This window comes from Anas acuta, chromosome 1 (genome assembly GCF_963932015.1).
Source record: "Anas acuta chromosome 1, bAnaAcu1.1, whole genome shotgun sequence".
Lineage (NCBI taxonomy): Eukaryota > Metazoa > Chordata > Aves > Anseriformes > Anatidae > Anas > Anas acuta.
This window is the reverse complement of record NC_088979.1, coordinates 67,528,170-67,551,881: the sequence shown is the minus strand read 5'-3', so window position 1 is coordinate 67,551,881 and position 23,712 is coordinate 67,528,170. Positions and strand designations below refer to the sequence as shown.

Here is a 23,712-nt window from a genome sequence, read left to right as displayed (position 1 = left end):
TTTACCCATTTCAACAGGCACCTCAGCACTGTTAATTATCATCTTCTCATCCAGGTTGATGTATCTTTTTTTATCAGTGTAGGTGGACCTAGCATTTTGCAGAGACAAAAGATCAGGAGCAAAATCTTGCATGTGTTGACAATTCACGTTTGCCTGAAGGTGTGTGTCTGTACCAGCTTCTTGCAATGAAATGTGCTAGCTGTGACTGCTCCAGGAAATTCTGTTAAACTTGGCACCAGGTAATACTGTGTTTGTGCAGGTGGTTGTGGTTCGATAATCCACAGCCTGGAGAGCATCCCTTAGCTGGTTTTTGCCTTGGATGTAGGTTCATGAAAGGTGTCTGGAGCACATTGCCTGTTTTTTCCTCTATCAGACATGGTAAAATCGAGGTAAAGCAAAGTTCTTCATATTTCTGTATATTTGGCTAACATCAAGCTTAAAGTACACAAGGAAAGCAACATTTGAGGAAAACAAAATATTAGACTTGTTACAAAATCAGAATGGTCAACAAAACAGTAAAATAAAAGGTCGTCCTGGCAATAGAATTCCTCTTTAATGACTGTTGCCTTTCACCTATAATGTGGTGTTTTAGTCTGGAGTCTGAAGTTCAGTGAACTGTGGTGTCTGTCAAGTGACTGCTTGCTTACCAGTTGTTTTTATAGCTTTTAGCCTCTCGAATATACTTATATGACTTATATTCACCTCTTCTCAGCACAGGGAAAGTGATCAGGCCTTAAGAGGTTGTTAGCACTTGGAATGTTTCCAGGGATAATGGGTTTTACTTCCCCACTCCCTTTCTGACAGGAACAGTATTAGCAGTTCATTCAACACGATTCTCTTGGCTTTGTGCTATTTCACACGTTATGTACACATCATTAAAAAGTGATACTTCAATCAACTCCGATCCTAGGTTTTCTGTACATAGTTGGTTCTCTGCTGAGAGCACAGGTGATGTGCTCATCATGTAGGTTGCTCCTAAGTAATACAGTGCTCAAAATCTACCTCATTCTATCAATTCCTGCTGCTGTTGTTGGCTGGAATGATTCTGCTTTGTTTTTGGTGTTGGCTGTTAAGCTCCTCTTATGAAGACTCATTGGAGCACAATGTAATAGAGGAAGAGGATGGGTTCCCCTTCTTCTTGGAGAGCTTCCTGAGCATGGTCAGGGGAAGAGAAACTGCACTATGGCAAGCGAGAGTTGCAACAAGGTGCTGGGAACTTGTCTTCAGCTGGAGAGCGTGAGAAATTGCAGTGAGAATTGGGAACAGGCAGCTGATCCTCAGGAGAGGCTGAAAGAGCCTCCTTCAGTGTCAGAGGAGTTGAGCTGTTTCATTTCATTCAATTTTTTTCTGTCAGTAGATTCAGAAAGTACTTGTTTAAGGCATGATTGCTTTCTCTAAACAATGAATTAACTGTGAAATTGCTGGCTTATGGGAGTCTCAGTTACCAAGCAGATAAAATGCTCGAGTCCATCTATACTGATGTCACTGAAGGAATGCTTGAAGTAAGAGGATTATTTGAAGGTTCTAGCATAGGAATAGGGATTTTTGCTTCTTCTGATTGTGAAATAGAAACCTGAAAAATAGCATTTATTTTTGGATAAATACCAAGTTATAAGGTGTTAAGTAAACCTCCACAAAAAGTAATCCATAAGAGAACAGAAAAACTAAGTCTTTCTTTAAGATTGAATGTGCATATTACTTCAGAAGAAAAGAACAACAAAAAAAAAAAACACCAACATTTAATGCAAAGTTTTATTATCAGTGTTTACTATTGCTTTGTACCTATCTAGCTTAAGGGGGCAAAGCCCAGTGTTGTGTTTTTCTGTTTTCCAGAATTCTAACTCTAAAACGTTTTGTTTTTTGACAGGCCGGTTGGAATGCCAAAAATGGAAAAAGTTTACCTACATAACCCTAGCTCAGAAGAAACAATTACATTAGTATCAATATCTGCTACAACATCGCATTTTCATGCATCATTTTTTCAAAATAGGGTAAGCTATTCTGCTTTTTCCAATTCTTTTTTTTTTCCTGAAAGTGAACTTGATTCCTGCTTGCGCTGCTGCTTCTTTAACAGAGCTACTTATTGCAATAATTACATACCTTAAAGTGTTTAAGATGCATTGGTTCTTGATCTCAAAACTGTTACCAAGCAAATTTGACCTGAGTGTGGAAACGCATGCAAACCCTAGTAGAAGAAAAGAAAGAATATATTTTATAGGAGTGCTGTCAGAGGTGGAAGTATATGCTGTCACAGAGAGTTTAACAGCAGACATCCCTTGTTGCTGAAGTGACGATTAAATGTATTCTACCTGAGAACATGTAGAGGAACATGCTGCTCATAGAATCTTTGAAAATTGTAGGTCCAGTGAAGTGCTGTTAGCCTGAAGCAGTCACCCTAATGCAGGTGTAACTACTACAGTCATGTCACAGGGACTTGCAAGTTGAAAAGCTTGGTATCAGTAGGGTTAACTCTTAACCATGTTAATGTCAGACATAGTCATCTAGTTTCAGTTTTGTATGTAGGGCCTGTGGTTTAGCAGGTCCCATAAAGTTCAGTTGTAATTGCCTTTCTCCAATGTTCTCTAAACTCAGTCCAAAATATTTGTGTGATATTGAATTCTGAACTTACAGTTCAGCTTAAAAATACAGTTAAATATAATTTTGCAGTAGACATTAGTTGTAAAATACTGTTTTTTTGTTATCACATGCTTCTAAACTTTTTTTCTTAATCTTTAACAGGCTTTCTAACTTCAGTGTTCAATAAAGAACACATGGAAATATTCAGTAGCACAAAATTTTTTTGTTTATCTGCAATGTGCAATAATCTCAAACAGTTTTGTTCTTTTAATTTTTTTTCCAGAAAATTCCTCCAGGAGGCAATACATCCTTCGATGTAGTTTTCCTCGCAAGAGTAGTGGGAAATGTAGAGAATACTTTATTTATTAACACTTCTAACCATGGGGTATTTACTTATCAGGTAAGAGAAGTAGAGAACATTCTTTCAGAAAAAAAGTTATAAAGTGTGATTCAGCCACCACTGTATCTATTACTGTGTATTTAACCGCCCAAGGATATTTGCTCAACAATATTTTTCAGCCCAGTTGAAGAAATTTCCTTCCCAGCTGCTTGTTGTAATGCAATACCACAGCAAATATCTGTAGGGCGGTACTGTTAAGCCAGATCGCTGGAATTATATAGGATTTTAAATCCTTCCAACAGCTTTTTTTTGTGTGTTATTTGAGCAGTTAATTGCAGTGATCTAGCTCATTCTTTTGCTCTGTGTTCATCTGATATAATGACAAGACAATTTTATTCATTAAGCTGGCAAAAAAGAAATCTATTCACTTGAAATTCAAAAAGATAAACCATGCAGATGAAAGAGTCTGAAAAGTGAGAGAAATCCTGCTGTTGAAAGATAAGTCTTACATGGCAAAATTCAGAAAACTACAGGAACAACCCTTCCCATATGGGTAGTTTGTTCCATGTTTGTATCATTAAAGGATATTTCACATCTTTTTAACCTTTAGCTGCTATCTATTTCAGAGTATCAGAAAAAAATGTGGTATTTTGACTTCCTGTGTTCTAAATATGTCAGTGTAAGTAAGTAGTAGCTATGAGAGATACTTGTTTGCTGTAAACGCAACAAGTTTTATTTCAGTGCTTTAGCATGATGCTGATTTTAAGTGTTCGGTTAGAAGTATGTTATAAAATTCATTTAAAAGAGGTAGATTACTAAAGTCGACATTTATAATAGGCGCTATGACAATTGCATACAGCTACTGAAGCTTGTTTTTTCTTTTTCTGAACCAGGTGTTTGGCATTGGAGTACCGAACCCCTATCGTTTGCGCCCCTTTATTGGGGCACGAGTTCCTGTAAATAGCAGTTTTTCTCCTATAATAAATATACATAACCCTCACAGTGAGCCTTTGCAGGTGAGCCTAAGAGCATGACATGCTCAGTTATACTAATATTAGACTGAAATTTTGTTTATTGTGGTATTTCTTAAAATTCTTTGAACTGTAAAGCTACTTGAGGATATTTGAATTTTTACAGGTTATATAAATGCTTATCTATTTAAATGTAAATCAGTTCTAGAAATTATAGATTATGTTCATGGATCTCCATATTTTGGTGGATTGAGTATATACTATAAAATTCCCATTTTAAAAATGGTTGTAATTACTGCAAAACAAAGAATTAAACTTCACTGGTAATTGAGAAAAATAATGAAACAAAGTAAAATAGATTTTGTGTTTTCAATCCAGGCATATCTCTTAGCTCCCTTTTGCTTGTTTTGCATTGATATAAGGAGGTTGTTGTTGTGGTCATCCATGTTTTATTAGTATTTTATTAGTGATGAGCTTTATCATTAATCAACAAAAGAATAATGTTCTCTTGATCCGATAAATACTGCCAGAAAGGTTCACCAGTGACACGAATACAATAAAATGAATTTCTCTCTAGACTTTGCTGCAAAGTACAATATAGTACTATTATAAACTAAAAGAGGGGAGATTTAGATTAAATGTTAGGAGGAAATTTTTCACTCCGTATGGTGAGGCCCAGGCACAGGTTGCCCAGAGAAGCTGTGGATGCCCCAGCCCTGGAAGTGCTCAAGGCCAGGTTGGATGGAGTTTTAAGCAACCTGATTTAGTGGGTGGCATTCCTGCCTGTGTCAGGGGGGTTGGGAATTAAATGATCTTTAACATTCCTTCCAACCCAAGCCATTCTATGATTTATAATTTCTTATAGCACAGTGTGTCTTTACAGTGTAGCAATGGCAAGAGTTCTTATATTAAGCAGGATAAATGTCTGAAATGTCTGAACCTAACCAAACAAGTAAATGAATAATCTGCTGATGAAGTTGTGTTACTGTTCAGTAAATGATCTACAAACTGTAAAATGCTACAGACAACAGATAAAGTGTAGCAGTAGCTTTATCATCGTTGAAAGGGAACTTATAAGAAACTGCGATGGTCAAATAGTTGCTAATGCCAAACATTGAGTGTTAATATTTTCCTGTTGTCCACCCTAGGTGGTAGAAATGTATTCCAGTGGAGGTGATCTCCATTTAGAGCTTCCAACAGGTCAACAAGGAGGTACAAGGAAACTATGGGTGAGTAGTAATGTCTTGCAGCATCTATTATAGGTGTTTGAGGAGGTTTTATTTTGATATACTGTTAGGATTTGTTTGTTTTTACCAACTTTGTTTCTTGTCACGTAATTGTTAAAAGTAGCCTGTGAAAACTGAAACAATAACATAGTCTATTAATTGCACAGTAATAGGAATTGAAGGAAGAATTACAAGAATAATACGTAATACACAAATTACAAGAATAATTGAAGGAAGAATTACAAGAAGTCATCTACATTAAGCTCTTTTTTCAAATGAGAGGATTAATTACACCCACTTGAACATACAGGGCAATGTAGTCCTTCCTATGGCTTGTGAGCTGGATCTAGCCCACAGGAAAAATGCCAAATATGGAGAAAACACACTTTTGTTTTTTTTTTTGTTTTTTTTTTTAAACTGAGGAAGTCCTTCCAGTAAATCGCTAGGAATATTTACATGGGTTGAAAAATCAGCTGGATGAACTTAAGGAAGAAGAACCTACTGAGGACTATTAAATAAAACAAAGTGTGTCCAGCAACAATAAATCCCTGAATCATGAATCAAAATAGACCAGACACTGTTCTGCAGGATATTCTTCTATGCATGCCATGCAGTTACTCTATTCTACATATTTGCTGCTGGAGACAGAATAATGGGTTGGATGGACACTTGGTCTGGCCTGTTAAAACTATTTTGTTGCATTCTTTGCTTAATGTAGTTTTGAAGTAGCACATACTGATATCCTCAAGTCAAATAAATTTTGGAAGCATCCTGAAGGTGAAGTTTGGCTTTGTGCTGCATATCAGAAACTTGGCAACATCCAACTGGAGATGAAACCTATATTCCTCTGTGATGAAAGTTACTCTTTTTTTGACATCTGTTTTTTGTCTGGGAGTCATTGGCCTCCAAAACTTGTCTCTTCCTCAAGTGTATCATTATAGTTACTGACTGTTATATCTGTTGTAATGAGTAAGGCCAGGATATTTACAAGTAAGGCAAGAAAGATCACAAAAACTAATTCCTGACTTTTCTGGAGGATGTCTACGATAATGGCAGCATTTTACTTTTAGATGCAGAAAATGCAAACAAGTGAGTAGGAATTGCAGATTGCAGGTATTTCAAATATTTAGTGGAAGGATCAAACAAATGCTGGGAGTTACAAGTAAACATTAAAATTGTTTGTTTGTTTTAAAAAAATCCTAATACTTTGACACAGTTTTAGTCCAATGACATTGCTTGTAAAGATCACTGACAAAAGATAAGGGGAATGTTGAATTCCGTAGTCGTCATTAAGTAGGTAACAAGCATACCAGTTTGGTGGTTAGGACCACTAGTGAAAGCACAGAAAACTTTAAAATGCCTGCTGTATTTCTACTTCTGTTTCTTGAGCAAGTGTCTTTTTCAGCTTCCCTGGGCCAGGTTGCCAGTTAAAATGAGTGTTGGCACACATGTGGAAGCTACCAGTGTATTGCATAGAAAGACAGATTAGTACTATTCGGCGTTAATCCCCTTGCTGTCATATCAACCATTGGTGTTTCAAAAAAGTTTGTATCGCTTATGTCAAGAGCTGCATTGCAGTAAGAAAAAGCCACAAAGTAGAAGAAATTATTTGAAATACGATGCTGATAGTCTGATATATGGGTGTGCATCGTTGTCTCAAATTGCATTGATGCCAAATGCTTCAGTGACTGGACAGAGCAGTCCATATATGCAGGGGTGTTTTTGTGATAACTGTTTAAAGGTACTTCAGGGATCTGACAAACCTTGGATCACTGGTTACGCGTGTGAAAGAGTCAAATCACACCCTTGGAAGTGTTAATAAACTGCTGCATTATGTTAAGTCTCTGAATAAGTGTGAAACAACTTGAGAGCTAGACTGGTCTGTATAATTTTTAGTTTAAGGACTCAGCAAATAGTAGTAGTTAGATGTACTTACTTTGATATTTGACACCTCCAAAGAATACATCTACAGTCATTATGCCATGCAAAATATGGCTTGATCTCCTCAATGGATTGATAATGAGTTTGTACTACAGAAAGCACAGAAGAGATGTGCAAGACAATCAGCACCCATATGAATCATGTCCTGTCCAGTTTCCTTTATCAAAAACATAAAAGAAAAAAAACTGTCAGCTGAAGAAAGATCAGATGGTGCAAAGGCTACTCATCAAAATTTTCTACTATATTTATTTGCATCTGAAGTGGAGGGAGCTTCAAATTTGAAATCAAGGTTTTCATCTTCTATTGGAAAAAAATTGAGCTTTCTAGCCCTTCCGTAATATGGAGAGGAACAGCATGCAGTGTTAATGTTTCAACTCCACAAGGTTCTGGCTACTTGCAATTCTAAACTATTTTAATTTGAGTTTAGTTAGATGGTTTTGACATGTGTTTCTATATGTGTATGAAACTGTGTATGCCTCGTGTCTGCTTTAGAGAAAAAACAGAATGTGTAAAAGCAATGTTTGATGTTACTGTTCCCAAAAACATTTTTGTCACTGGATTTTTCTTATTGATAGGTTCTGTCAATTTATTTAACCTACTGTTCTTTTGTCAGAGTTTTAATAAGTAGAACTTAAACCAATGGGGCATGAAAGTCCTCTTGTTTAACTATTTTCAATCAGTGTCATGTTAAATGAAAGAACTCTCCTAAGTGTAATGGTTACTTTAAAGACATACAGCCTATCTCTTGCTGCTATTACAGCTTTTTCTCTTAATACAATTATACTTAAGTTGTATTCTTTTGGTGTGGGAGCAATTTTTGTAATTGCTACACTCACAGATGTGCTTTGAATATTTTATTAGGAAATTCCTCCCTATGAAACAAAAGGAGTGATGAGAGCCAGCTTTTCATCAAGAGAAGCAGATAATCATACAGCGTTCATTAGAATAAAAACAAATGCATCAGACAGCACAGAATTTATCATTCTCCCTGTTGAGGTAGAGGTTACAACAGGTTTGTAGAAAAGCATTTTTGAAGTTATTCAGCTAATTAATTTGTAATACGTTTTTTTAAAGTTAACTTTTTTTTTTTCTTAAAGCACCAGGAATCTATTCATCAACAGAAATGCTAGATTTTGGTACACTACGAACACAAGGTAAAACTATACTTCATCACTTAACAGTATTTTTAAAGAGGGAGGAGAAAAAAAGACGGGTTATCTTTGTACTATTCAGGATTCATTGTGGTGTGATACTGTGTTTTTCTTTAAGAGACAGTTTCAAAAATAGGATAATACCATTTCAACTGTGCACAAATGTATTCACCTTCGAGTGCACTTGAGATGAGTACAAGCAAACAGCAGTCTGCACATCCAGTTATAAGTCTACTGATGACCTTAGTTTTACACAGTTACACATGATGTTTGAAAACTGCTGTCAGTTTACTTTGTGAACTTTTTTTTTTGAACGATTGCTTTGTATCTGCATAAGTTTTAACTTTCAGACACAGGGAACACTAAAGGTGTATGAACTTGAGTACATTTGTTTATGATTTGATCTTTTTTGGTGCAAATGTGTAAACAGCACTTTAATTTTTTTACATCATAAGTTAATATTTATTGAAATCAGAAAAATTATATGTGTATGACAGAAAATAATAAAAACTGAAGCTATCTTTTGAAGCTGTAAAAGGGCTTGCCACTACTGATGAAAAATAGTCCATTTATATCATTAAAAAAAAACACAACACTGCAAGGTAGCCTCTGAAGTACTTTTCCATGCAGCTTAGTTAACATGTAAAGTTTAAATAAGATTAGTCTCTGTTGAACATGGGTGCATCTGGCAAAATCATTCATTTTAGTGTTTTTAGCCAGCTCATTTCTTAATGAGTTAGAAATAAGAATGGTTAACTGAAGCATGTAATACCTGCTATATACAAAAATACAGTTTTTAAGTGTGTCAGGTTCTTGGTACTAGCAATTTTGACTGGCTGTGCTATCATGTTAATCTCACTTTTAAACACTGAACAGTGGATTTATATGAGGAATTAGTTAGTGCAGATGACTTTGTATAAGGTTTTCATGTTAATATAGCCTAATAGCCAGGTATGTTTTTTGTTCTTTAACAGATCTGCCAAAAATTTTAAATCTGCATTTATTAAATTCAGGAACAAAAGATGTGCCAATTACAGTAAGTTTTATTTCCTTTCAATTTGAAACTTTCTACTTAGATTTACTTCCTCTCCTAAAAACTGATAATTTCCAGTTTCATCATATGGTGTTCAGAATTAGAAGCTAGGTGATGTGTGATTTAAAATATAACTTACTAGTAGGACCAGAAATAATGTGTATGCATGGTAAAATTAATTTGCTTCATAGCCTTCTTTCAACAGCATATAATAGGTTGCGTCTACAATACCGTAGCCTATTGAAGCTTTTCTGCTTGTGAGTAGTAACTCAGCTCAGCATGTGAGAGATTAACTGAGACTCCATGAGAGTGTATAAAGTGATGGTCCAACGTAATCTTTTAAGATAAGCAAAGAGTAGCTTTCAGAAGCAGACTGTGAAATGGCCCTTGTTTTCTTAAGTCCATCTCTCTTGTAGCTTGAAATAAGAAAAAGTCCTGAGAACACTCTACAGCCCTTTCCAGTGAGATCACTGCAGCTGCATATAAAGTGCAGACAGTTTCAGAATTCCAGTTTTGGGATTTTCTGCTTTCTGTTTTTATTATAGAAGTTTGGCTGTGTTCTCATGGTCCACCCTCATTCATTCATGCCTTTCTGCTGTGCAATTTTGTGTCCTCTATTTTTCTCAGTTATTCTTCCTTTTCCTCCTGTCTTCCTTGTTCTCCAGATTTATTTGTATGGTTAGCTATATCTTGTCCTGGTGCATTTCAAAAGATGTTGAAGTGTTGAAAAGAAACCAAAGGAGCCAGAAGAATGACTGAAGGAGTGGCAAAGGTTTCTTACTGAGCTCTTGGAGAGCATTACTGTGTTTTTGAAGCTTATAGCTATAACTGTAGGGAATGATATTTTAATGGTAGAGGTCTAACAGAAATATAAAACAGGATACAGGATGTTAAGGTGAGACAAATTTACGGTAGAAACAGGACACCCGTTTAGTAACCAGGATAGCTTTCCACTGAAGTGATAGTCAATTGCAATGCTTGATAAGTTATTTTTCGCTGGTAATTTTCAAGTCAAGACAAATTCATAGTATAGTACAAAGAGAATTTAACTAATGGAAGTCCTACTCTTTGTTACATTAGTGAGGCCTAGATGATCCTGTATGGTCCCTTGTGGCCATGTAAGCTATGAACCACCCTCCAATGGAGTGTGGTAATATGTTCTAATTGAAAAGTTTGTCTTTATTTTCCTCTAAAAAGATCTCTATATAATTCTTACAATCAGAGGATTGGTGAATTCATTAAACAGCTTTTCCAGCAATGTATGCTGTTTTATGTCATGCCCATGTTCATAGATTTGCCATGTTTTTTGTAAAGTGGCTAACATAACTTGCGAGTGCAACACAAATAACTTTATATTCAAGCCACCAGTATCACTTCTGATATCTGATAACTTAAAACCTAAATCATACTTCTCCAGAGAAAAATAAATACATCTACACTTTTTAAAACTATAGTCTTAGGGCTATTGACTGTAGACCATATACCATGGCTGTAGGCCATTCTACAGGTCATGACAGATATTTTTTTTTCTGGATGAATTACTCTGTTACAGTGTATCAAAGCAGTGAATTTGGAGATCTTGAAGGACTTTAGGACTTAATTTTGTGATGATAAAGTTACCTCATTTAAGTACAAATATGATGTATTTTTGGTGTTGCATATGGCACATCCAAGTCAACTGTTCTTCTCATTAAGGTACAACTTTGTTGTGAAGTTTGTGAACTGTGTAACCTTCCTAGTAGTTAAAGCACTGTGTGAACTTTCACTGCTGTGCCAATCAAATAGTTTCAAAAAGGTAAGAGTAAAGCATTTTTGGAAAGAACCTGGCAAATGGTTTATTTCTAGGAAGGCTTAAATGGATTTCTGGCCCTTTAGAGCTAGAGTTTAAAAGCTGTGAGGCAGAGTTCTGTCACAGATTTCATCTTAATGTCAGAAGGAAAGGCCAGGGCTATATTTAGCATATATTTAATCTGGCTGCTGGAGGAACTAAATATCTTCAGGTCATCTGTATGAGAGACTGCTAATAGTGTTGCCAGAGTTGTAGTTCTGCCTTTAAGTACTTAGTCATGCTGTGTTCCAACAATTTGGTTAAGGAAAATAATAGTGAGTCACTTGACTTTCTTTTTTGAGTTCTAGAACTCTTTATAAGAACTTCCTTATTTGCATTTTTTAGAGTTTTCTGTGTTATTAAGGAGCGTCATGCTCATTTCATGTATGAACTGTTGTCATGCAGCAACAATTAAGCCATGCTGTCAAAAGTCTAATAAGTATAGACGGTTGATCGTGTGAGTTTTTCCCTTCTGTGGAACAAAAAATTTATAGTCCTTTGAGGCAGTTTAAGCCAATTTGATTGCTAAAAGCAAAGGCCCATTTTAAAGTTCCAGCTGCTGATCATGTTCATGCATAAAGCAGCAGGAACTTGAGGGCAGCTGTAAGCTGTATATTGAAGCTGAGTTCTATCTGTTTGATAATAAAAGTGCTTCTATAGGAAAGTACTTACTTTCATCACAAATACTTGGATAGGTTTTTTATTGCTCTTAGCAACCTTTGAGGAATAGTTTACTTCAGAGGTATGCTTTCAGTCTGTATGCTTGAGTGCATGCATCTCAAAGTAATCAAGGGAAAGTTACCTCACAGATTAAAATCTAGTAGTTCAGCACATGGCAATTCTGGATGGCTGCTTTATGGTTCTGTTTCCATTTCCTGTGGAAGTTAAGTCATGTCCCCGTTTAAACTGAAGGCCAGGTTATTACTGACAAAATAATTGTCTGTTGAAGTGAATAAAACAGCGCAGAGGTTGTTCTGATACTAACAGAACCACCCTTAGAGGGCTGTCTGCATCTACAGCCCTTTTTCCTCTTGCACCGGAGTGGTCTTGTTTTAACTATCTGTAAGACAAATTGTATGGCCTGCTCAGTCTTCAGAGCAATATGCTAGGTGGATGAGGCAAAACTATGTTTGGGAGCTTGCTGACAGGTAAACATTATGATGAACATGTTTCAGCTCATACTCTTGTCTTACGAGAATGGGTATACCCCAGAGCCCTTAAACCTTATATATTTCCCCCAGTAACTGCCAGCAATTACACAAATATTCCCCCACATTTCATGTTCTCCAGAACATTTAAGGTCCACGTTTTCCGCTGTTATGCTAGATATTGAATGTATTTTCATAAAACAGTGTCTTGAAGCTCAGCTGGGGCACTTCATGAAAGGACCATATGTTAATGAAGCACATGTATTTGAAATGATTTTTCTGTGCAGAAGTTGCTGATTGGAGATTTTCTGAGAAAATTGGTGATATTAGATTCTCAGTTGAACTTTTTTTTGCATGTTTTTTCATGATCTGTTGTTTAGGAGCCCATATTTGATGGTTAGTAAGGCACATCTCAGGAAACAAGTTTTGCTTGGGCTTTATATGTTGGAAGGATTCTTAAGGAAGTTTGTTTTTCCCTTACTTGTCTTAATGTTGTATTTCTGTTCATAGTATAGAATCAAAGAATGGTTTGGGTTGGAAGGGACCTTAACGATTGTCCAGTTCCAGCCCCCTGCCATGGGCAGGGGCACCTCCCACCACACCAGGTTGCCCAAAGCCCCATCCAGCCAGGCCTTGAACACCTCCAGGGATGGGGCAGCCACAGCTTCTCTGGGCAGCCTGTTCCACTGCCTCACCACCGTCTAAGTAAAAAATTTCTTCCTAATATCTAATCTAAATCTACCCTCTTTTGTAGCATGTAGTCAAGCAGCAAGAAAGAAACGTGGCTGATAAAGTTAAGATTTTTTTTACAAAACAGTGCTAAATTCCTTCCTTAACTAAATTCATTAGCTGTGGATATTTTGAGTAAATCCACCTAGGTTTGTTACATTTGTGACTTTACGAAATAAACCTCTGAAACAGATCATTTTTCTGACAACAGGCTCTCCTTTTGAGTATTTTGTTTGATTTGCTAAGTGAAATCAGCATACTTTTAAACTTTAATAACTCAAAAACAGCCATTCATATGAAATAAAGCTGCTATAAATGGTTATCCTTTCAGCCATGCAAAAATTATGAACTTGACTGCGGCTTCAATTTTGTCTGCTTTTAAGGTTTTTTTAAATATACCTCAAGACCTCAGTTTTGTAATACGGATTTCATTAAAAAGAAATTGTGATATTTATAAATCAACTCATGACAAGAGGTATCAAATATCTGCACCGTGCATATGCAGGTGGTTGACAAAGGTCAGTGCTATAAATCCAAAATACAAAATCTTCTAATTGAGCAAACAGAAATTATTCATTAGCTACAGGAGCAGTGCAGCTTGTTTCCACTAAGGGTCATGCGTTAGTTATATAATGTAGCAGAAGTTAATTATGTATGCAAAATTTTATGACTTTAATTTACAATTTAGAACAGTTTAACTGGAAGAACTGTAACTGGCATGTAGCACTAGCTTTCTGCCTTTCTCCTCCCTGAGCAAGAAGGGCTCAGCTGCTGATGAAGCAGGTGCTAAACCTCTGCAGCGTAGCATAAGGTAAACCAGCACTCATTTCACTTTCCTTAGTGCAGTGTCTTGTAATTTGCGGTAGCTTAGCAGCTGCTACATGAGCAGCTGAGCTGTTCTTACAGCAGAAGACGACAGCTGGGGAGGAGGAATCATGGCAGCCATCCCAATTTTATGCAAAATAAGAATAAGAGCATTTAAGTGCTTTGTGCCCAGTTTCTGTCCATGGAATCTAGATAAAATTTGATAGCAATCAGTATAGACTCTTCAGATATTGATACTCAAAATCTATAATCCTGCTGCAGCCTAGTTCGCCTTCTCCATTTAGTTTAAAACAATAATTCTCAGTTACAAAAGGCAATGTTGTAAAATTTTTCTTATAAAGTGAACATCGTCTCAGATTTACAAAACTGTTCTCTGTACAGATATATTTTTTTATTCCTGTGGCAGCTTTGCAGACTTAGCATGGGATCAGAGACAAGCTGAATGTATCACCAGTAATTACACAAGTCAGCTAACAGCTTTGTTAATGAATGAAGCAGAAACAAATAGCCTGTAGCTATTGTACCGTGTGGCATTAAGAATAAAAAGTAAATCTTAATTTTAAAATATATTTTTTTTTTCTGTTTCATCTGTGTGTTTCTGGCTATACTGTCACTTTACCCAGTGTTCCCAAGGAGAGTTCTCATTTGCCCACTTTCCTGAATATTGACTGAGTGATTTTCAGGACCTGAAAAGAAGTGTCTAAAGCCTCTTGTAATTCGGCTTTGTTATAGGGAAGACAGACCTGTAGTAACTGTGCAAAAACTATTCGCAGTTGTATCACTTTGAAAGGTACTTGAAGGCTACACAGTGTGTTAACAATGATAAATTTAAAGGTGCTTCATATTTTGATTCTTTTTTGCAGAGTGTTAGACCTACACCACAGAATGAAGCTATAACGGTACATTTCAAGCCAGTTACGTTGAAAGCCTCTGAAAGTAAATATACCAAAGTTGCAAGTATTAGCTTTGATGGTAAGTACTGCTTCTCTCCTCTTACAACTCATCAAATGCTTCTTATACTTCCTGAAACTTCATGAATTGTTTTCCGGTCCCTTAACAAAATGGTAATTGTTGTTTTGAGGAGGAAATGGAATTTTCCTATCTGGAAAATTTTACCTCTTTACATCTCCTCCAACACCATGTATTTCTGAAGAGTTGGTTCTGAAGTCACAATTGGCTGGTAACTTAGACTGATAACTAACTAATAGCGAGAAGAACGGGGATTCCTAAGCAACCCTATATGTGCGTATATAAAAAATGAACATCAGATTGTATTTAACATAAGTGGTATTCTTACGTTAAGACACCCTTTTTTAAAAAGTATTATTAACCTATTAAAATGCCTGTTTACGTATTTTTTGAGGAATCCTAACAAAGACACATTCCTCACAGTAATGTAAATTAAAGGAGAGTATATCCCTGAGATTACCCTTCAAACTTTACAAAGTTTAAAGAAGAATGCAATATACTATTCCACCCTCTCCCCATAAATATTGTAATGCCCACAGAAAAAGGGTTCTGTCATGTGCTTGAGCATCTTACTGTGAACGCTAGCTTTATTTGTTATCTTGAATTGATATTAAAGAAAAAGACAGGTGAGGGTGGCAAAACCTCTCACTGTTACCTTTCCTACAAAGATAGATGTCTTGATACCGACTTTCATTTACATCTTTATGAAAGAAGTGCTAGTTCATTTCCCTCCTATGTAGTGTGACTGTAAACATTATGCTGACATTTTGTAGAAAGGGACCTCCATTTTCATTAGAGATTTAAATCAACTGTCAGAATGCTGTTGACCTATTCAGGTGCTACTGTGTTAACTAGTTGGTGCTGTAAGTCTCTCAGCCTGGATTGCTTAAAAATGGAATTGTATAGATGCAGTAGGAATTGTGTAGATGTAATTTCAGAATTTGTATGCATCGAAAGGATTTATTTATCATTTTTGATGATTACTTCAGAGTCTGAATAGCTTACAGTTTATTAAATGAGTTAAATATGTCTTAGCCCAAAAATATTAAATTCTGAAATCGCTGAGCTCTGTCAACCTGAGGTGGTAATATGCCCGAATTTTGAAGCTGCAAGGAATAGTTGTATGAGGACATACTGACTAACACATGGTAGATTTTTGGAAGGATTGTTAGGTGGAAAAAAAGTCCAGTCAAACTGCTAAGTGAATTATTTTCAGTGAAGCCGCCTGCTATAAATATTTGCTCTTTCAGCTGTCCTACTACATGCAGGGGCTTTAGGGGCTGGAGATTTTTACTAAACAGTATTTGAATCCGTTGACTTTTTTGGTGATGTTGCCATCAGGATAACATTGCTTGTTCTGTGATACTGGAAGAGACCTGTCAGTTTTGTTCTTGGCACTTGTGTGGTCTGGGTTCTTGCATGGATTCTATTTCTATCGCTGTATTCCTGGTCCAAAGTTCTGCGTTTCTGTTCTGCTGGTGTAGAGGGATATATCCATACTGTAAGTGGGGAATTTGGCTCATCTAGGATCTGAATTACCTTCTGGACATGTTTGTTTATTTGATGAGAACAACAAGGCTTCCATAAAGTACATAACTGTTGTGGTTTAAACCATCAGGCTCATGGGCTGAGTTTACTAGGACAGAAAATGAAGGGAAAATAGTCATTAAAACCAATTATTTTATATATATATATATATACACACACACACACACATACATGCATACATAGGTGTATATATATATGTATATACATATATGTATATACATACATACGTACATATACACACACACACAGAACAAATGATGGTCAATGCGATTGCTAACTATTTGCCAACCAATGCCCAGTCAGTCCTTGAGCTGCTGAGCCCTAGCCAATTCTCTGCAGCTTTTATTGCTGAGCATGTGGTACGGGATATTCCTTCGGTCAGCCTGGGCCAGCTGTCCTGGTTGTGTCCCCTCCCAGTTCCTGCTGCACCCCCAGCCTCCTGGCTGGCAGGGCAGCACGAGAAAGTGAAAAGTCTTAGGCTCTTTGAAAGTACTGCTCTGCAACAACTGACACATCGGGGGGTTATCGACATTATTCTCATCTTGTATCCAAAACACAGGACCATACCAACTAATAGGAAGAAAATTAACTCTGTCCCAGACGAAACCAGGGCAATATCTTAGCTATGTCAGCTAACTGGTATAAGGGGGATGAATTCAGATCTCTTACTTCCCAAGACTCACTCCATGTCAGATGCTTATTGAAACTTCATTAAGATCCATTTTCCTCTTCTGTGGTACTTGGGCTAGTCCTTTGCTTTTATTTTTTCACTCATGCTAATCTACCTTGATGGATGGCTTATATTCTTTTACAGCATCAAAAGCAAAAAAGGCATCACAGTCTTCTGGGAAGATAACTGTTAAAGCAAAAGAAAAGAGCTACTCCAAACTTGAAATTCCGTATCAGGCAGAAGTATTGGATGGGTAAGTTTACAGTTGAACATTGTTCAAAAACTAAATGCTGATATAGAAGGTAAAATCAGCCTTTTTGGGGAGTGAGGGGATATAAAGAGGTGGTACCTGTGTTTTCTGTACCTGTAGCTAATTTAGAACTACAACTACTGATACAAATTTTCTGTTTTTACACAAACAGTTGAGGTGGTCTCAGTAACACACAAACTGGTTTGAAGGCTTGGATTCATAGTGACCTGCATGAGTTGTTTTTCAGAGTAGCTGAAGACTAGATGAGACATTGGAAATTTTTCCAAATTTTCCATATGTATTTTAAAAATACATACATACTTAAAGTTTTCATTTTTTTCATACTGTTTTCTTTTAATAGGTACTTAGGATTTGATCATGCTGCTACACTCTTCCACATCCGTGACAGTGCTTCTGAGTCCGTGGAAAGGCCAATCTATTTAACAAACACATTCAATTTTGCAGTCCTTATACATGATGTTGTGTTACCAGAAGAAGCAAAACCGATGTTTAAAGTAAGTCATGTTTCGGTTCAACATTTTTACCTAGTAGTAAATGTTTAAGCATGTTGCACTTTGTTAAATTTTAACTTTGATCTTCATTCTTCACTGGTCTAGGTCCAGAACTTCAGCAAACCTGTCTTAATTCCACCTAATGAATCCAGATATATTTTTACACTTCATTTTATGCCTTCCACATCATCTGTTCATATAGATAACAATATTTTACTTATCACCAATGCTTCTAAATTTCACCTACCTGTCCGAGCATACACAGGATTTTTAGATGTAAGTATTTTCATTTTTTAGCTATTCCAGTCTACTTAGAGGCAATCTTCATGGGACTTCCTTTATTCTGCTTCTATGGGAGGATGGCTTTTTTTTTTTAATTTCAACAGATTTTAAAGATATGGAAAATGTCACCCACTTCACCAGATCTGTCCTTAAACAACTTCTGTTATTGCTAAAAATAAAATAAAAAAAAATAATAAAAAAAATTTGTTCCCTCTAGTTATATGTAGAAAATGTATAGACTTTTGAGGTTATCACAGTATTGCTTCCTGCATTTGACTTATTAATTTGTTAATGAGCTTAGTAGAGTTTGAGCATATTTTATATTTAACATATGCTAAAATACCTTTATCAATCTTTCTAGTACTTTGTACTGCCTCCAAAAACTGAGGAACGATTTATAGATTTTGGCATATTGAGTGCAACAGAAGCTACCAGCATTTTATTTGCAGTCATCAACAGCAATCCGATAGAGGTAAGGATGGGTTTATTTTTAGCTTGCCTTTTAAAAATTTTACATTGGTCTTGTTACTGAAACAGTACCTTTTTGTTCTCTTTAAGCTGGCTATAAAAAGTTGGCATATTATAGGGGATGGTTTGGCCATAGAACTCCTAACAACTGAAAAGGGAAACAGAACAACAATAATCGCAAACCACCATGAACTACAAAATGCTACTGCATCTGATCAGTCTTCAGTAAGTAATTCTTTGAATCTATTGCTTAAAGCTAGATTTTGGAGGTGAATAAAAAGGTGCATTTTTTTTTTATAATTTAATTTTAGCAAGGGATAGGGAGAATAAGAATTATTACATAAGAATTATTCAGTAAGATACAGCATGTAAACTTTTTGAAGTTATTATTAATATATTTCAAGTAATAGTGTTACTTTCAGGTTGGTAAGAATTTGAAAGAGGAATTTCAGAGAGTTATATCTGTAAACTCAATGATGCTTATAATTAGGGAAGAGTGGAATTTATCAGCACTAGAAATATTTGTCTGAATTTTTATTTTTACCACTGTAAGTTGTTTCAATTGGATTTTGATTCAGTTCAAGGAAATAAGTGATGGTTGGATGTGTTTCTTAGTGAAATATCTTTTTGTTTTTAATGAAATACAATGGATGACTCTCTTTTCTGCCATTTACAGGTGATACTAACAGCAGGTTATTATGCTGTGTTTAGAGTAAAATTAATAGCAAAAGAACTTGAAGGGATTCATGATGGAGCTGTACAGATCACAACAGATTATGAGGTATATTTATTGTATACTCATGGGTGTTGTCCAAATGGAGTGTTTAATTTTTAAGTGTGAATTTTGAAGTGTTGTATTAATGGACAGATTGTAATATCAGGTAGAAGCTGAGTCTGAAAGGGACATCTGGAGGTCAAGTTAACTCTGCAGGTTAACTCTTGCAGGGAACTACGGTAATGCTACTGTATCTTCTCTTAAGGAACAAGAATGACTTATATTAAGCTTTTCATCTGGCTTTCAGAAATTTCCATTTAAGTCTCACCTGATGCTTTGCAGTATGGGTTCTTGAGCATCAAGGCAAGAAACTTCTGACAACATACTTATAATTTGCTTCTTAGTACATTGTTAGTAACTGAAATTGAGCTATAACTTTGAAGGGATTTTGTCAAAACCCCATGTGAAAATTGCTTTGGAGAAACTGCAGTTTGCTGACAATTGATGAAAACAGATCTTGAACTGAAGTTGGTAAGGGAGAGAAGAACAGCCAGTTAATCCTGAATTTCATATCCCTTTCCTGTTATTTTTTTTGTAGGAGAGGGTGTAAGGATATTATTATTGCTAGGCCTTCCACTCTCCCTTTTCTAAGTGTACTTCTATTTCAAGGTCTTATCATGACTTCTAATGTTCTTGGGGAAGTTTCTCTTCCCTTGTAGTAATGCATTTTAAATATGTCATCCTGCTGCTTTTCAAGAGAGTGAGCTCCACTCAGGTGAGACCTGTGTAATGCCCCATTGGAGAGCTTTTATTTTAACTTCACTTTTGTGTTCTACAAAGGTGTGCTCCCTGACAGTATGAAATGACTGTTTCAGAAATGATGTTAAAATCCTGATCTGTGTTTACATGTTTTAAAGGTGTTTATAGCCTAGGCTACACTAATTGTAAAACTTTAGGTTTTGCTACTCGATGCAATTTAAAAGTGGAAGAGATGTTTGAAAGCTGAAATTAACATTTTTTCCTCAACTTACCTTGTTTTTGGTTTGTTTTTTTTTTTTCTTTCTTTCAGATTTTAACTATACCAGTGAAGGCAGTGATTGCTGTAGGCTCACTTACTTGCTCCCCCAAACATGTTTTTCTTCCACCTTCTTTTCCGGTAAGATAGGTCACAGCATTAAATACTTTCTTATTGTATTTTTTTGTTTGTTTTTATTTATCTATCTTTTCAAGAGAGATCTCTGTCTTGAATTGTTATATGTCAAATTACTGGAGAGATTCGTTTTTATTTATGATTGTTTGTCACTTTTTCCCCCTCATGTCCCAAGCATGAATCATCCCTATTTCTCCTCTACTGAGCTTTTGAATGAGATCTTAGAATACTGTTACGATCCCAAAAGTGATTCTTTGCAGCTTCATTCTAAAGTTACTGTGGTTACTGTTCGTATTAGAACGAAGACTGAGATAAAATTACGTAAAGACACTTTCCAGATTTCTAAAGTGTAATGACAAAGAGAAAAGCTAGCTAATGAACTGAGGTTTCAGTGTAAGAATTCCTTGATCTCTGTGGGAGCATTATTGTATTGTTTCCACACTGAAAGTAGATATCTTTGAAGGTATGTGATGGAGTACACAAACAGGAAAGCAAGAAAACTCTGAGGGTCTACAACTGTCTGCAAAAGTGTCTAGGGGCTGTTCTCATCCCTGCTCCTGCAGTAGTGGTTGAGTACTGAAGGCAGAGTCTTTGCTTAGGGTTACAGACTCTGAGGGTTACAGACACCAATCTATTAACCAGATAATACCTTTCTCTTATGGGGCATTCAGCATCACCATAGATGCATGGGGAATTGAGTGATGTTGACTTTGCAATTGGTATTTCATTGAAGTCAGAGCTTCATGTGACTTTATAATGATTAGGGAACATACTATGGTGGAAAATCACAGGGAGAGATTGAAAACCAAAAAAAGAAAGTAGCAAAAGGAGTTATAGACAGCAGGATGGAAATACTACTCAGGCAATTTTCTGAAATAGTAAAACTACTTTAAAAATACTTTGAAAAGGCAGCAATACAAAAAAGGGACAGCTCCCCAGTGTTTTTTCTGTGACTACTGTGCAGGTTTAGGAAAAAAAAATACTTGTGTGTGTTATGGCAGAACAACAAAACACCTCCTATTGTCTGACTGTATTCTGAATCTGAGGGGTTTGTACCTTTAAATTGTATTTGGTAACCCGTTCCAGCAAGCAGTCAGTAGTGAGTTGTCTTTTGCAGGTCACTTTGAGATCAACGTCTTATAGACAGCACCTTCCTGAACAGACTGGTCACATCTACACTGTACAAATACTTGAAGCAATGTCTGGCTTGGTGCCTATTTGACAGGTGTCTCTTGTATACAGCTCACATGACTTGTCTATGTGAACACATTCTGTTTCATGCTTAGTTTAGCTTAGAGCATATGTTTCAGGGCTCCCTTCAGTGTGTAACCCCACTGTCACAGCACTGTATTTAGTCAGGACAATTTTTTCCCCTTTTTTCTTGGTGTCAGATAAGGGTATAGATCTCCTCTGGCCCTTTTTTTAATTCTTTAAGCATTTTTACAGTATTTTAAGGTTCTCACTCTTTATTTGATAGTAATGGCACTTGCCTTCCTTCTTCCTACTAAGAAGCTACTCCTGGATTGCACTTATGGCTGCAAACATTCCTGCATTTTCAGCCCACAATTACTCCTTGTCATTTTGTAACCATTGATCCTATGTCATCCCTGTACTTGAGTTTAATTAGTTCCCTCCTCTTTTTTTTTTTTTTTGACATTAGTATAGAGCAGTGCTTCTGCTGTGGCTTCCTGATGGTAGTTTTGTTTTTTAAAAAGCCATGAGGTAGGGTTTGTTTGTTTTTCTCCTACTTTACAGGCTGTGCTTTTCCCTGCTCATCATTCTAATCTTTCATCTTCAGCAGTCTCTTTTCTTAATGAGCGATCACAATTGTACATTGTCATCTAAGTATGGTTTTACCACGCTCTTTTACAAGTCTTGATCCTCTCTAGTGAGGATACCTCAGGTAACACATATTGGTGGAAATGGTTTTGTTTCCTTGTCTGTCCTGTATAGTCTTAATCTATTGTGGGATCCATCACCAGATACAGGCCTTCATCTCCTCTACCTGCTTTGCCTTTTTGAACAGGGAGGTTCTAAATTCACAATCTCATATTTGCAATTATTGGATTCAATCTGCTTTCCCTACTCAAGTTCAGTAGGTCAATCTGTATGCCAGCTTGCTCTTCCTCCTATTATGAAAATGCCTCTTAACTTTGCAAGATAAACTTTTCTCTCTTCTTACTTTTTGGTATCAAAGCAATTAATAAAAAATATTCATTGACCAGTATTTAGTAAACTTGAGTAAATAGGAGTTACTTCATCCTGATTTTTTCATTCTTAGAACACTGCCTGTTCATCACCTCTTCTTCCAATAGCACCTTTTGTTGATCTTAGCAGTTGTGTACTCTTAAATAGTACCTTTTCAGTGCTATTTTATCAAGTGCTTTCCCTCCTGTTCAGTAGATAAATGATTACTTTTTGAAAAAGTAATGCAATAGGGCTCATCAGGGGAAGGCAGGCTAAGCAGCAGGACTTCAGTAAATCATCGCTACATTTGTCCCATTACCCAACCCATCTCCCTTTTTAATCTGCTTCACAAATTGTTCTAAAGTCTGTTGTTACTCTCAAGGTCAAACAGTCATGCCTACAGTTGCAGGGATTATTTGTCACTTTTTATCTTTTATCTGTGTGTCCTATTTTACTGTACAGCCTCACCATTATCTGGATATTTATTGCACTGACTTTTCTATCTGTAACTTCATCAACTGCTCCATGAGTCTTTGATAAACAGAAATAACTTACTGGTTCATTTCCCTTTCACCATAGACTAAGCAATTTCTATATGCTGTATCCTAGCTAATACATACTAATTCTTGTCAATATCTTTGTTCCTCTTGAGTACTGCAATAAACTGTTCTGTAAAATTTGGAGTCAAAAAGGAGTAATTTTCTAACCTTCTGTTTCATCCTTCTAGAATGACTAAGTAACTTACAGATCTATCTTAGATTTTCACAAGATGATTCATTGAGGGGGCCTTTGAGCTCCTGCATTTTGTTTGAGAGCATAAATTCAGACTCTTTTCTGAGTTCAGGCCTCAAGCTTCTCAGAGCAGTTAGCTTCCCCAACTACTTCTGTTAGTTGATCACTTAGTTCTTTTGATATTTGAGAACACTGAAAGCAGATTGAAATTAATCCAAAAAAAAAAAAAAGGCAAACTAAACTTGTGATCACTGAATTCATGATACTATTGCACCTAGTTGTTCTCTAATACTTCTATTACTTATGAAAATAAGCCTAAAATAGAATTAGTTCTTCTAGTTCCGTCTTCTGGTAGAGAAATCTGACAGTTACAACATGCAGGAATAGCTAGGTGCTACAATTTTAGTAACACTTACGTCCTAGGAATGAATTGAAAAGTAATTCTTCTGCAGCTGCCCAG

At 36.2% G+C, this 23,712-nt stretch overlaps 1 protein-coding gene across 1 annotated transcript in view; it reads left to right on the top strand.

Annotated features, from left to right (window-relative positions):
• Positions 1 to 23,712, top strand: part of TMEM131 (transmembrane protein 131) — a 96,339-nt gene that overhangs the window by 43,805 nt on the left and 28,822 nt on the right. Inside the window, exons 5-19 of the mRNA XM_068681136.1 lie at positions 1,868 to 1,991; positions 2,861 to 2,977; positions 3,811 to 3,933; positions 5,037 to 5,117; positions 7,917 to 8,067; positions 8,153 to 8,209; positions 9,181 to 9,242; positions 14,633 to 14,741; positions 17,101 to 17,209; positions 17,568 to 17,721; positions 17,824 to 17,994; positions 18,362 to 18,472; positions 18,559 to 18,693; positions 19,145 to 19,249; positions 20,253 to 20,339. Coding sequence (XP_068537237.1) covers positions 1,868 to 1,991; positions 2,861 to 2,977; positions 3,811 to 3,933; positions 5,037 to 5,117; positions 7,917 to 8,067; positions 8,153 to 8,209; positions 9,181 to 9,242; positions 14,633 to 14,741; positions 17,101 to 17,209; positions 17,568 to 17,721; positions 17,824 to 17,994; positions 18,362 to 18,472; positions 18,559 to 18,693; positions 19,145 to 19,249; positions 20,253 to 20,339 — 1,696 coding nt within the window. The remainder of the gene's footprint in view (positions 1 to 1,867; positions 1,992 to 2,860; positions 2,978 to 3,810; positions 3,934 to 5,036; positions 5,118 to 7,916; positions 8,068 to 8,152; positions 8,210 to 9,180; positions 9,243 to 14,632; positions 14,742 to 17,100; positions 17,210 to 17,567; positions 17,722 to 17,823; positions 17,995 to 18,361; positions 18,473 to 18,558; positions 18,694 to 19,144; positions 19,250 to 20,252; positions 20,340 to 23,712) is intronic.